The sequence below is a fragment of the Coloeus monedula genome, assembly GCF_965178545.1.
Source record: "Coloeus monedula genome assembly, chromosome: 20".
NCBI classification, from domain to species: Eukaryota; Metazoa; Chordata; class Aves; order Passeriformes; family Corvidae; genus Coloeus; species Coloeus monedula.
In genome coordinates this window covers 898,965-913,150 of record NC_138800.1, presented here as the reverse complement: position 1 = coordinate 913,150, position 14,186 = coordinate 898,965, and the positions used below count along the sequence as shown (strand labels likewise).

Sequence of the window (14,186 nt, the reverse complement as noted above, 5' to 3'; positions counted from 1 at the left end):
CGGCATGGGCTGTGATCAGATCAACCCTATGGAAACGGGGCTGGAATTACAGTTATTGACTCAAACACAGCACCACAAGAGCCTGGGCTGACCCTGAATGGTGCCCTGGAGAGGTTTTTCCCCCGCTGGGATCTTTCACCGCCCTTTGCAGGACAGGAACCCCTCACCGAACTGGGGTCACTTTTCCTGGAGTGCATCCCATTCCCTGAAAGCTCCCCCGGGCAATCCCACACCTCAGCCCACGGGAGCCTCCGTGTTTAGCTGCACCAGGAGCAGTTCCAGGTGAGGCAGGAGGTGCTGCTGTTGGAGAGCAGCAAATCCCTGCTCCCGGAGCACAATCCCGGAGCTCCGGCTGTGCCAGCCAGGTCCCCAGCCCAGGGAGTCCCCAGCCAGCCAGAGGGGTGTGCTCTGGGGACCTGCGTTCCCTTGTCCCACTGGAAGCTCTGGCTGTGAGCAGATTCCGGGTGCATTTGTGCACTGGAAAATTCACTCTGAGCCCGAGGCAATTCCAGTGGAATTGCAGGAGCAAATCCTGCCCTGGTTGCTCTCGGAGCAGTTCCAGGTGGGAACTGCTGCAGGTGGATGCCCTGGTTCCACCCTGCCTGGCACTCGGGACTGTGCTTTCCCCCAGGGCAGGCGAAAGCCCCGTTTTAGGACAAGGCAGGTGCCAGTTCCCATGGGAACGCCGTGGCACTGACCCCGTGTCACCCGCACTGTCCCCACCCTGTCCCCGCACTGCCCTCCCTGCCCAGCGCCAGCTGAGAGCAGCGGGGAGGAGCAGGGAGAAGGATGGAGGGAGTGTGGGGGCACAGGGAGGATCAGGAGAAGGATAGAGGGAGCACAGGGAAGATCAAGAAGGATGGAGGGGACACGGGGAACACCAGGGAGAGGAATAGAGGGAGCACAGGGAGGACCAGGGAGAAGGATGGAGGGAACACGGGGAGGATCAGGAGAAGGATGGAGGGAGCGTGGGGACACGGGGAGGATCAGAAGCATGGAGGGAACACGGGGAGGATCAGGAGAAGGAGGGAGGGAACACGGGGAGGATCAGGAGAAGAAGGGAGTGTGGGGGCACAGGGAGGGTCAGGGTTGGCCTCTCACAGCCCCAGGGAGTCCTTCCAGCCAAGCCCTGGGGGCTGGGGCTGTGTGACAGGGACAGCAGGGACTGGGTATCCCGGGGGGCAGAAGGACAAATGGCAACAATGCCAAGCAAACCCATTTTTCTTTAGAGCCCCCCTGGATTCCCAAGGGAAGCGCTGTCAGGGGCTTATGGAGCACTCTGCACCCAGAGCTGATTCCCAGGGCAGCCGTGAGGGCGGCAGCCCCAGGATCCCCCAGCATTGGGGCCCCTCTCCCAAAGCAGCTCCTGCAGCTGCCAGGGCTCACTGGGGCCAGCAGGGAACTGGGATGGACTGGGGGGCTCTGTCAGGGGGGTGGGTGCAGCATGGAGGGGATTTAGGAAAGAGGAAGAGGTGCCAAAGGGCCGGGATCCATCGAGGGGAATGTGGTGGGTCCTGGTGGACACCAAACACGCCAGATCCCAAAATTCCAGCTGATGGTCCAGGGTTAACTGGAGTCTCACGTCCAGGGCAGGGAACAGAGCTGGGAAGGGGCTGGAGCCCCAGGAGCGGCTGAGGGAGCTGGAAAGGGGCTCAGGCTGGAGCAAAGGAGGCTCAGGGGGGACCTTGTGGCTCTGCACAAGTCCCTGACAGGAGGGGGCAGCCGGGGGGGTCGGGCTCTGCTGCCAGGGAACAGGGCCAGGAGGAGAGGGAATGGCCTCAGGCTGGGCCAGGGGAGGCTCAGGGTGGACATCAGCAGGAATTTCGCCATGGAAAGGGTGCTCAGGCCTTGGCAGGGGCTGCCCAGGGAGGTTTGGAGTGCCCATCCCTGGAGGTGCCCAAGGCCAGGCTGGACATTGGGGCTGGGAGCAGCCTGGGACAGTGGGAGGTGTCCCTGCCCATGGCAGGGGTGGCACTGGAGGGGCTTTGAGGTCCCTCCAACCCAACCCATCCCAGGATTCTGTGATTTTCTGAAAATAGGCTCAGGAAAGGCCCCCACCATCCATCAGCCCCAGACACACCAATGCTCTTCCTGCCACTCCACACCTGTTAGCAGAGCTCTTACACAACGTTTGTGTTCTCATCTCCTTCCAGTCAATCTCCACCCTCCCTGCAGCCCTGCACGGCAGCCATGCAGCCCAGGCGCTCGAGGCAAAGCTCCTTTATTTCCCTTCTGCTTTAGAAACTCTGTACAGCCTAAGAAAAGAGGCTGCTTTTAAAAAGAAATGGGATCCCCATCCCAGGAATGCTCCATCCACAGCATTGGGACCACCCTGCCAGACACTGGGCACGTCCAGCCGGACACTGGGCACAGCCAGGCACAGCCTGACAGGGTCTGAAGCACTGGACCTGTTGTTATGGCTGCTGGGATGGGATAGAACTGCTCCTAGCCCTTGCTCCTGCTGGAAGATCCTTGGAGCTGTACCAGGAGCTGCAGCTGGTGTCCACAGGGCGCTGTTACACCGTTCCCAAGTCTTGGCTTCTTGGGGATGGGGTTTTACAGGAAATGGCACCAGTGTTTAAAATACCTAAGCCTGAGCAGAGGCCCTAAGGCGACGCTCCCAGCAGGGATCAGGTTTTGGATCCAGGTCCCCCCACCTGCCCTGATCCAACCCTGTGGGGCTGAAATCCCCTGGCATTTTTCCTTAGGGATGTGGAATGTTTTGCTGCCAGGCTCTCCTTGCACAGGAGCCCAAGGAAGCCTCTGGCCCCACATCCCACCCCAAACATTCCCCACTGAGGAGACCCCAGCACCGCGCCCCCGATGCTGCTGCTGAACCAGTTCTGATTTATCTCGAGGTAAGAACGTTATCAGTATTTTCATCCAGGAAGCCCTAAAAACAGGAGGGAAGGGTTAAATCCAGGCTTGACCCCCTTCTCAAAGATCAGGATGATCCAGGGGATGGATCCAGAATTGGTGGCAGCCCGAAGTGGAGTCCTGGGAAGCGCAGGGTGCGGCAAGCCCCAGCCCTCAGCACCCCGAGATGTCCCGTGCCTTGTTTTTCCGCTGGAATCTCACATCCAGGGGGTCGAATCCCCGTTCCCTGGCCCCAAAGAGGGCCCAGGGAGGAGTCCTGGCCGTGTACTCGGCCGCTGAGAAGGTCCTGGAGCCGCCGCTCTGCTCGTGCTCCCTGACCAGCTCCTGGAAACGGCCGTAGTCAATCCAGGTCCTCCACTCGCCATCCACCTGGAACTGGAGCAGAGGAAACGGTGAAGGGGCCAGGGAGCACCAAAGTCAGGTTATGGTGGGAGCAGCCGGGTGGGGATGAAGGGGGATCCCAGCTGGGGCTGTGTTAACTGTGCACCACGGGGAGGTGCAGGGTGGAGCCATCCAGGGCTCCTGTACCACACAGCTTTAACAGGGAAACAAAAGGAATCCAGGTGGATAAACACCCAGAGGCAGCAGGGAAATGATTCTCCACCTCTGCTCTGGCCTTGTGAGACCCCCCCCCCACCCCGAGCTGCTTCCAGCTCTGCAATTCTCAGCACTGGAACAACCTCATCCTGTTGGAGCGAGCCCAGAGGAGGCCACAGAGCTGCTCCAAGGGCTGGAGCCCTTCTGGAGCCGGGCTGGGAGTGCTCACCTGGAGAGGAGAAGGCTCCAGGGAGAGCTGAGAGCCCCTTGCAGGGCCTGAAGGGGCTCCAGGAGAGCTGGAGAGGGACTGGGGACAAGGAATGGAGGGACAGGACACAGGGAATGGCTTCCCAGTGCCAGAGGGCAGGACTGGATGGGATATTGGGAAGGAATTGTTCCCTGGCAGGGCGGGGAGGGGCTGGGATGGAAATCCCAGAGCAGCTGGGGCTGCCCCTGGATCCCTGGCAGTGCCCAAGGCCAGGCTGGACATTGGGGCTGGGAGCAGCCTGGGACAGTGGGAGGTGTCCCTGCCCTTGGCAGGGGCGGGATGGGATGGGATTTAAGGTCCTTCCAACCCAAACCCACGCCAGGATTCTGGGATGATCTCCATGAGGGCTGCACTGCTTTGCTGGAGCTTTCAAAGTGCCGGATCCTCCCCCACTTCAGCCCCGCTGTCCAGGAGGGAGGCTCCTAAAATGTATCCAGGCCTTCTGCCCTTGCCACTTCCATGGGAATCCCTGGCTGTGGGGAGCTGGGAGAGCCCGAGGGGAAGGTGTGGATTTGGGGCCATGCCCAGGTGCCCCTCGAGGAGGGACCTTGCCAAGGTCACCCCAACGCCATGGGACTGCGACTCCAGGGCAGCCCAGCCTGGGCAGCGGCCCAGGAGCAGCACTAGAGCCACGTGCCAAGGACTGGGATGGATTTGGGAGACTCTGGAAAGGAGCAGGAGGGCTGTGCTTGGGAACGGGGGAGATGAAGAGGTGTAATGACACAAATCCTCTTTCCACGTGAAGAATGGCTCCCTTTGACAAGCTGGAGCTGCATTTGTCTCCCAGACCTGCTCTGCTCACTCAGCCCCAGCCTTGGCTGAAGCCTCAGTTAGGATTTATCTCAGCTAAGAGCTTATTGTCCGTTTCATCCAAAAAAAGAGAGGGAAAACAGACCGGCTCCTTGGTTATTGTGGATTTTTTCTCCCCGCAAACTTGATGGCTGTGCATTTCAAATGGCACTTGACTTTGTGCCCAAGAGCTAAAAGCTTTTTTGGGTGGAAAATCTGCTGACACCCCTGAAATTCTGCAGTGAGCCGTGGCTGAGGCTCCTCCATCCCTGCCGGAGCCGGGCCAGGAGGGGACACTGCAGAGTGGCAGCACCGGGAGCCAGCCCTGCCCTAAATCGAGGTGCCCGGGGCTCGTTTGTCTTGTGCCAGGGTGGGCACCAGGAAAGCAGTGGCAGGGGAGACACCGTGGCCCCGTAAAGGAAAAATCCCAATCCCAAAGGGCATCAGAAAGGCTCCTGGAAAAACGACCCGGGTGGCTCCATCCCGAACTCCTCCGTCGCCCTCTGAGGACAGCCCATCCCCGGGACAGAGCAGCAGCTTTTCCACCTTCCCACAGGCTGCCATCAAACCCAGCACACTTCACAGCCTGCCAGCACCAGCTCTCCAAGACAAACAAATCATTCCCAGAATTATCACCCCCGGTTTCTCACCTCATTAAAGCTCACAATTATTTAAGGCTCCCTTTGTTTGACAGGGAAGTGACTGAACTGGAGCCACTCAGCAAAACAAGGAGAAATACTGTGGAGAAATGGCTCTGAACAGGGTCACACGGCTTGGCAAAACCCTACAAACTTCTCCTTTACAATTATTATCCCAAGCTCAGGCTTTAGGAAGGAATTGAGCTGGTTTTAAGTTGCAGGTGAGGCAAGAGATGGGAATAATGGCCTTAAGAGGAAGGAGGGCAGGGATAGGTGGGATATTGGGAAGGAATTGTTCCCTGGGAGCGTGGGCAGGCCCTGGCACAGGGTGCCCAGAGCAGCTGGGGCTGCCCCTGGATCCCTGGCAGTGCCCAAGGCCAGGCTGGACACTGGGGCTGGGAGCAGCCTGGGACAGTGGGAGGTGTCCCTGCCATGGAAGGGGTGGCACTGGGTGGGCTTTGAGGGCCCTTCCAACCCAAACCACTCCCTGACTCTGGTCCCACAAACAGTGGGACACCAGGCACACACAGCTGAGCCTCTCCACATCCCAATCCATGGGGCTGAAGGAAAACCAGCCCAGGGACACAGCCCTGGGAATAACCGAGCCTTAAATCCCTCAGCAGCTCTGCAGACGGGATCTGGGAACAGCTGCCAGCACCAAAATCCCCGTGAGCTTCAGATGGGAACCAGCAGCAGCCCCTGCAGCCCCTGCTCGGGGGCAGGCAGAGGCGTCAGGGCAGAGGGAGCAGCTCCAGAGCCAGCGTGGAATGCCTGGGGATGGGATTCACTGCTCTGCCCTCCCCAAGAGGGGCACAACCCAAACTGCCCCGAGCTGAGCCGAGCAGTGCCACAGCCCACGGCCCCCGTGCTGGCCCCCTGACCCCGGGCAGTTATTCCAAGGGAAGTTCATGATGGCAGATTTGGGGTTTTTAATCCAGCCCCGCTGCCAGCGGAGCCAGGGCTCCATCCCGGCAGCTCCCATTCCCAGGGAGCCGGGTTATTCAGCACAACGGAGAGCAGCTTTTAATCACTGACACAGGCAGCCCTGCAGAGCCACCTTCCTGCTGGCACGGGACAAGGGGAAGGGGGAAAACCCTCGGGAATTCCACCATTCCGTGCTCACACCTGCTCGAAGGAGGCTGCTCGGCTGCTGAGACACCTCGCCCACACCTGGGGACACCTTGGCCACACCTGGGATCCACCCCATCCCTGCTCTGCTGCAGATCCCAGGATATTCCACCTCTTCGTGACCTTCTGCCCCAAGTTTGGCGCTCCCTGTGATGCTGTCCCTGGATCCGGGATGCTGGATCACAAGGACAGCTCCCACTCTCCGAAGGACTGAGGCAGGAAGGAGCTAAACGTGATGGACTCTTTGTTCCTGATCTAACCCTTGTCAGGGGATGTGCAGCTGGGACTGAAGTGCTTCCTCTTCCTCCCTAAATATAGCCGGGATGCTCAGCATGGAATGCTCAGCACGGAACCATCCAGTGCCTTTCCCCAAAGGACAGCCCCAGAGCCTCCCGGGCCCATGCCATCCCATGCCATCCCATGCCAGCCCCGTGGTGCCGGCACTGGGCAGGGAAAGGCCAAGTCCCTCCTGGCTGGGATGGTTTCGTGGCTGATGGAGGGGGCTGGGCCCCTCTGGGAGGTGCCGTGGCACCCCCAGCACTGCAGCCACACAGAACCCCAGAGTGGCTTGGGTGGGAAGGGACCTCAAAACCCATCCAGTGCCACCCCTGCCATGGGCAGGGACACCTCCCACTGTCCCAGGCTGCTCCCAGCCCCAATGTCCAGCCTGGCCTTGGGCACTGCCAGGGATCCAGGGGCAGCCCCAGCTGCTCTGGGCACCCTGTGCCAGGGCCTGGGCACCTTGCCAGGGGAGTTTGGGTAAGGGAAATGAACTTATGGAAGGGATGTCCCCAAAAGCCTCTCCCTTTGTGGGTCACCCTGCCCTGCTGGAGAACACAGCGCTGTCCCAGGCCACACCAGCAGGGAAAGAATGCAGCTGGTGAGGCAAGGGAGGGCTGGAGCACACAGCTGCACCACGAGGGAACGCCTGGATCCAGGGGTGGACACTCTGCTTGTGCAAGCCTGCTTTAGGCTGGAGGGAGGCAGGTGTTGGTCCCCTCTCCCTGGGAACAGGTGACAGACAAGAGGAAACAGTCCCAGGTTGTGCCAGGGGAGGGTCAGGTTGGATATTAGGGAAAATTTCCTCACTGAAAGGGAGGTCAGGGCCTGGCACAGCTGCCCAGGGCAGGGGGAGCCCCCACGCCTGGAATTGTCCCAAAGATGTGTGGATGTGGCACTTGGGGACACGGTGGTGCTGCTGGGCTGACTTACATTGGACTTACTGACCTTGGAGAGCTCTTCTAACCAATCCCAGGATTCTAAGTCAGGCCTAACAGATGAATTAAGGCAGAAAGGGCTGATGGCAGCACCGTGCTGAGCCCACCCTGCTCATGTCACCCTGTGAGCGGAGACCTCCAGGGAGAGCAGGCACTGGAATTCCCGAGCATTCCCTGAGCTGTGCATCCCGAGGTGCCACGGAAATCAGCCCCGGGTCACAGGGAGGAGTCAGGGATGCTGAGACACGGAATCCTCTGTTCTGCCCCAGAGCTGCGGGGTGCCGGTGCCTCAGGCCGGCTGAGGGCAGCAGCAGCAGCACACGGCACAGACTGAACTGGCCACAGATCGGTGCTGGAGAGCCCCAGGGAGCTGGAAAACAACCACCTGCTCCCGGGGGGAAAGGGTTAATGAACAAAATGGGCTGGAAGTGCCGGGAAGTGCTTCGGGACAAGGACAGGGTGGAACACACATGGGAAGCAAACGCAGCCCTGTGGGGCCGAGGGGTTTAGTCCAGAAATGACCAAGATCCTGAATTTCCTGCGGAGGAATCCCCTCTGCACGGCAGCTGCAGCTCCTCCCCGTTCCCAGGAGCTTGCTTGGTCCTCCCGAGGGTGCAGTGACTGTCCCAGCCAGGAAAAGGTCCCTTGGACTAACTGGTACATGAGACAGCTGCTGCTGTGTTGGTATCTCAGCCCATTAGTTCAAAGTGGGGCCACAAATCCCATTTTTGTGACCGTGGTTTATGGGATTCACTCGAAAGCAAAGAGAATTACTCAAGAATTCGGCACTGTTGCTAAAGAATCGAAGAGGATGGAGCCCAAACACACCAGGCAACTCCCAAAGAGAGATGGAAACCATGGGAAAGCTGGAAGGAGGATGCTGGAAGGGCAGGGAAGAGGAGCTCTCCCGCCCTTGGGAGCCCAGCTGAGCTCAGGGAAGGCTGCACTCGGCCCTGGCTGTCCCCACCCATCCCTGGCAGTGCCCAAGGCCAGGCTGGATGGGGCTTGGAGCAGCCTGGGACAGTGGGAGGTGTCCCTGCCCATGGCAGGGGTGGCACTGGGTGGGATTTAAGGGCCCTCGCCACCCAGACCCTTCTGGGGTTCTGAGGAGTGACACCCATTGCCCCAAAGCTGTGGAAATCCCAGGAACAAATGGATCCTCAGGGCATGGGGAGCAGGGCACAGGGGTTCCTCTCTGGGGTGATCTTCAGGGCTCTCTGAAGGGAACTGGACATCAAACATTTCACTGTGAGGCTCCAGTTTCTCGGGCTGTCTGAGCTCCCCTGGGATCCAAAGCTCTCAGGGGCTGGAGTGAATCCATCACTCCCTGGGTGCTGAGGGCTCCCACAGCACCTCGCCTGTACTGCAGGCACTCCCAGAGAGCAGCACCCGCTGCTGGCCAGCAGGGAAAGGGATGTGGGTGTGTGGGGGGAGCCTTGGAGGCTGAAGGGGGGATTTGTAAGGCGCTGAAGGCCCCAAGTGCCCCAGTTCCCATCTCAGCGCCACCCTGTGACCTCCAGAGAGAGAAAGTAACACCAGACACAAAACCTGCAGTTTGCTCCCCTTAAAATCCCTTTTCTCCCTAAATCCCTGCCCTTAAGAGACTTCGGAGCTCAAGTCCTGAGCTGTCACTCAGCACAAGGGGTGCCAGTCAATGAGTGCCACCCATCCCAGGCAGCAGCTGCAGGATCAGCTATTCCTGACATTCCCAGACTCTTTCCTACAGGCTGGCATTCAATGGCAGCATTGAATTTATCAGGAGCATTGTCTGAACACCTCCAAACTCGGACCTAGGAAAACACAGTGAAGCAAATCACATTTCTTAATGATTTTTGTTTCACTCTTCCTGCAACTCCTTAATTTTTTGAAGACCCCTTTGGTTTTGCAATTACTCGCTGCAGTTTGATCAGTCCCAGAGCACAGCTCTGCAAATAATAGGCACTGACAGATTTTATTCTCCACTAGAGCCTGAAACTCAAAAATTAAACCATAATGGAAATAAATTTATTTTTTATTGGCTATTTTAGCACTGAGGCCAGATTGTTTCCCACAGACACCCTCTGCTAATGGCTGTGGAAGGAGAAGCAGCTGTTGAATTCCTCCTGGGCAGGTACCAATTTATTCTTCTTGCTAATGGTGCTACTTAAATCCTGCCTCAGGAAGGTCTCTGCAATCTGTTTGTTTGCTTTCCTGGCCCTCACAATGCAAAGGGAGATTTTGCTTTCTCAGGAACAGTTGCCAGTGGCAACAGCCAGGAGTGAGACTGTAAATAAAGCCAATTTAAGGTGAGATCAAACACAACCAGTGCCAGGTGTCCTGGCTTTCTCTGCTCCTTCCCAGCTGCTCCCTTTGCAGATTCTGAAGTCGGTTTAGATGGGATATTTGGGAGAAATCCTTCCCTGGGAGGGTGGGCAGGCCCTGGCACAGGGTGCCCAGAGCAGCTGGGGCTGCCCCTGGATCCCTGGCAGTGCCCAAGGCCAGGCTGGACATTGGGGCTGGGAGCAGCCTGGGACAGTGGGAGGTGTCCCTGCCAGTGGAATGGGATGGGCTTTGAGATCCCTTCCCACCCAAACCATTCCAGGGTTCTACAATTCCATCAGCTGGCACATTATTATTTCTGCTGTCTTTCCATTAATCTTTTCTGAAGCTCAGAAAGCAACTACGTTCTCGTTACTTTTCATTTCCTGCATCCTTTAAAATGAATTATTTTTCTGGCATTTCACTTGTATTTCATTTAATTTCCCTTCCAGTACTGAAGGGGAGATGGTGACAAACCTTTCCAGCAGGACCCGTTGCAAGGGGTGATGGATTTCAACAGCAGCAGGGTCAATTCACATTGGATATAAGATAATACCTTTTACTATGAGGGTGGTGAGGCCCTGGCAGAAGTTGCCCAGAGAAGCTGCCACAACAACACAGACCCTGAGGGGCTGGAGCGTGTCCAGGGCAGGGAAGGGAGCTGGGAAGGGGCTGGAGCCCCAGGAGCGGCTGAGGGAGCTGGAAAGGGGCTCAGGCTGGAGCAAAGGAGGCTCAGGGGGGACCTTGTGGCTCTGCACAAGTCCCTGACAGGAGGGGGCAGCCGGGGGGGTCGGGCTCTGCTGCCAGGGAACAGGGACAGGAGGAGAGGGAACGGCCTCAGGCTGGGCCAGGGGAGGCTCAGGGTGGGCAGCAGCAGCAGGAATTTCTTCACTGAAAGGGCTGCCCAGCCCTGGCACAGGTGCCCAGGGCAGGGCTGAGTCCCCGTCCCTGGAGGGGTTTAACAGCCCCGTGGATGTGGCACCAGGGGACGTGGGGCAGTGGTGGTGGCCCTGGCAGTGCTGGGCTGGGCATGAAGACCCCAGAGGGCTTTTCCAACCTGAGCGATTCTGCGGTAACTCTGGAGACCAGGTCTGTTAGAACCACACAAGGCAATTGTGCAACACCTCCCCGGAGCAGCCCCGTGCCGTGCCGGGAGTGCCCCTGGGCAACCTCACCTTGCTGTGGGCCATCAGGACGCAGTTGGAGTGCTCGTGCTCGCAGGCGATGCCGTAGTCCGGGAGCAGCCGCGCCAGCTCCTGCACGAAGCTCACGACCTCCCCGTGCCACGGCACGTTGGCCATGGTGAGGCTGCTGGCAGAGCTCTCCCCGCAGTAAGTCACGCCCTGGGGACACACAGAGACCAGGGCGGTCAGCTCAGCCCTCCCGGGCCCGGGCAGTGCCAGCCACAGCGAGCCCTGCGGCTGCCAGCTCCGTGCCCCCTCGCCCCGGATGCCTTGGCGAGGTCACAGGTTTGGAGATGGCATCAGAAGTGGGTCCCTCCCGCAGTGACACATCCCCAAAGCACCGTGCCAGGTGTCCCCAGCAGTGACACACAGGCTGGGCTTGACCCCGGAGCTCTGCTTTACCACGAGTCCAAGGGGGGATGCTCCTGAGTGACCAAGGGACCTCGGAGAGGGTCAGTGGGGTGGGAAACGTGACGAGCCTGGGAGAGTCTCATGGACAACCAACGCCATGTCACTGTGACACTCCCAGAGATCCTGGCCCTGTGCCACAGGGGAACAAGCTCTGGGCCTCTTCCTTCCGAGCCCAGGCTGGGATTTCTGCCCTGGCGAACCCTCTCTGCCCCCCCCTCTGCCTGGTTCCAGCCTCTCTGCCCCCTCTCTGCCCGGTTCCAGCCCCTCTGCCCCCTCTCTGCCCGGCTCCACCCTCTCTGCCCCCTCTCTGCCCGGCTCCAGCCCCTCTGCCCCCCTCTCTGCCCGGTTCCAGCCCCTCTGCCCCCTCTCTGCCCGGCTCCAGCCCCTCTGCCCCCCTCTCTGCCCGGCTCCAGCCCCTCTGCCCCCCTCTCTGCCCGGCTCCAGCCCCTCTGCCCCCCTCTCTGCCTGGCTTCAGCCTCTCTGCCCCCTCTCTGCCTGGCTCCAGCCCCTCTGCCCCCCTCTCTGCCTGGTTCCAGCCTCTCTGCCCCCTCTCTGCCTGGCTCCAGGCTCTCTCTCTGCCTGGTTCCAGCCTCTCTGCCCTTGGGCTGAGCTCTTTTATTCCAGTCACAAAATCCCATCAAGCACCAGCCTTTACAGCACAGTTTTATGGATGGTTGTGTCTGGCCTGCCCGTGGGTTTCCCCCTGTGAAGAACCCTTTTACCTCCTGTAAATGGAATTTGCCTCCAGGTTCACGCCTGCTCCCAGGGCCCTGCTCCCAGCTGCCCCACGCTCCCAATCCCTGGTGCACCTGCATTTCCCTGGACATGGCATGTGCAGACACACCTCTGCCAGCGCTTTCAACCCCAGCAAGGTGCACACAGTGCTGAGCAGGGCCGCAGGAGCTGCTGTGAACTGGGAACTGTACAAGTTTGGGAAGCAGCTGCTTTCTCACCCACAGATTTATGAGGGACTTCCCCCATGAAGCTGCCCAGGCACTGTAACTCAGAGCCAGCCTGGAGAAAGACTGCCAGGGCCCCAGGCAGGGAGTGCTTGCCAGGGATGTACACTCAGTTTTATTTAACCCAGCTCTGTAAGTCTGAACCCAGAGTTGAAACAGGCTCATTCTGTGCTAGTCAGTGCTGTATCAGAGCAGCCAGCCACGCAAATCAGGGGTTTGGATCCCCAAAGTGCAGCTGGAGACACACAGCAATATTCTCCCCACACTCATTATCCAGATTATGATTGGAGCAGCATGAAAAATGTATGAGTACAGAGGGGGAAAATTCTTCAGAAGCTCCAGTGTGATTCATGCTCTCAGTACACTACAAAGATATCGTTTACAAGCAAAGAAAGTGCAGAGGCAAATGGAATAAGTGAATGCTTGGCTGGCTGATTAATTCCCAGCACAAATCAATGGGAATCAGCTTCCAGCACACCGAAGGAAAGCAGCTTTCAACTTCCCCAACTTCTTCAAACTGGAGTTAATTAACAGCTGATAGCACTTAAAACCCATGCGGAGCTGATGAGGGCGGTCACGTTCTGCTTTGCAGTAATACATGAAGACAGTTATTAAGACATCAGGAATTAAAAAGGGAAGGATCCCATTGTTCACCCAGAGCTCTCTCCCCAACCTCCCTGCAGCAGGAACAGCAACGATGCTGCCTCTTAATTACCTGCTTAATAAGGGTGCTTGGAGCAGCCTAATCCACAGAGCTCTGGCCAAGTACCTTGAAATGGAAGCCTTTGAACAGCATCCCAGCTCTTCCTGGCTCTGCCAGGATGGATCCAGAGCAGCTGTGCTGGGCACACTCTGGATTTCACAAAATCATGGAATGGTTTGGGTTGGAAGGACCTCAAAGCCCATCCAGTGCCACCCCTGCCATGGCAGGGACACCTCCCACTGTCCCAGGCTGCTCCCAGCCCCAATGTCCAGCCTGGCCCTGGCCACTGCCAGGGATCCAGGGGCAGCCCCAGCTGCTCTGGGCACCCTGTGCCAGGGCCTGCCTACCCTCACAGGGAATAATTCCTTCCCAATATCCCATCCAGCCCTGCCCTCTGGCACTGGGAAGCCATTCCCTGTGTCCTGTCCCTCCAGCCCTTTCCAAAGTCTCTCTCCATCTCCTTTTTGGCTCCTGCAAGGCCACAGTGAGGTCACCCCAAAGCTTCTCCTCTCCAGGTGAACAATCCCAGCTCTCCCAGCCTCTCCTCCCAGCAGAGCTGCTCCATCCCTCGGATCACCCTGGAGCCTCCTCTGGGCTCCTCCAGCAGCTCCAGCTCCTCCCTGTGCTGGGCCAGGGCTGATTTTCAGCTGTGATGGAGCTGGGTGAGCACAACTGGACTGAGCAGAGCCTTGTGCCAGGGTGGTTGCTGGTGCTGTGGGAAGCATGGGAAGCACATTCCTGCCCCCAGGACCTGGCTCCTGCCCGGGGATCCAGCCAGCCAGCAAAGCTTCCAATCCCCAGGGCTCTGAAGGGAACAACTGCAGCTGACAGCGCTTTGTTTCTCCACTCACACTCCAGACCTCCCAATTTAATTACTGAACAAAGCAATTCTCTTCACTCCGAGCCCACAAATTATAAATTTAATTGAGGCTCGTGCAAATTAACAGAGAACAAAGTGTGGGCCAAGCTGCTGAGTGACAGAGACACTGTTTAAAATCTGGGGCAGCCGTGACCCCAGACAAACAGAGAAAGCCTCAGTGCCACGTTGATGGATTGCAGCTCTGCAGTGCAAACGCTCCTGAGCTGAGCAGCAGCACCCCCCAAGTTACAACCACAAGGCCTCACGCACGTCTGCTCCTGCTGCAGTGGATCCAGGCAGCATTCCACTCCTTGGCTG

The 14,186-nt window shown here is 58.6% G+C and overlaps 1 protein-coding gene across 1 annotated transcript in view; it reads right to left on the bottom strand.

Annotated features, from left to right (window-relative positions):
- Positions 1-2,276: 2,276 nt before the first annotated feature.
- The window catches only part of LOC309580654 (S-adenosyl-L-methionine-dependent tRNA 4-demethylwyosine synthase TYW1-like), an 87,756-nt gene continuing 75,846 nt past the window's right edge, over positions 2,277-14,186 (bottom strand). Inside the window, exons 16-17 of the mRNA XM_082294792.1 lie at positions 10,928-11,095; positions 2,277-3,252 (exon numbers count right to left, since the gene is read on the bottom strand). Of these exons, the coding sequence (XP_082150918.1) occupies positions 3,031-3,252; positions 10,928-11,095 (390 nt within the window). The 3' untranslated portion in view covers positions 2,277-3,030. The remainder of the gene's footprint in view (positions 3,253-10,927; positions 11,096-14,186) is intronic.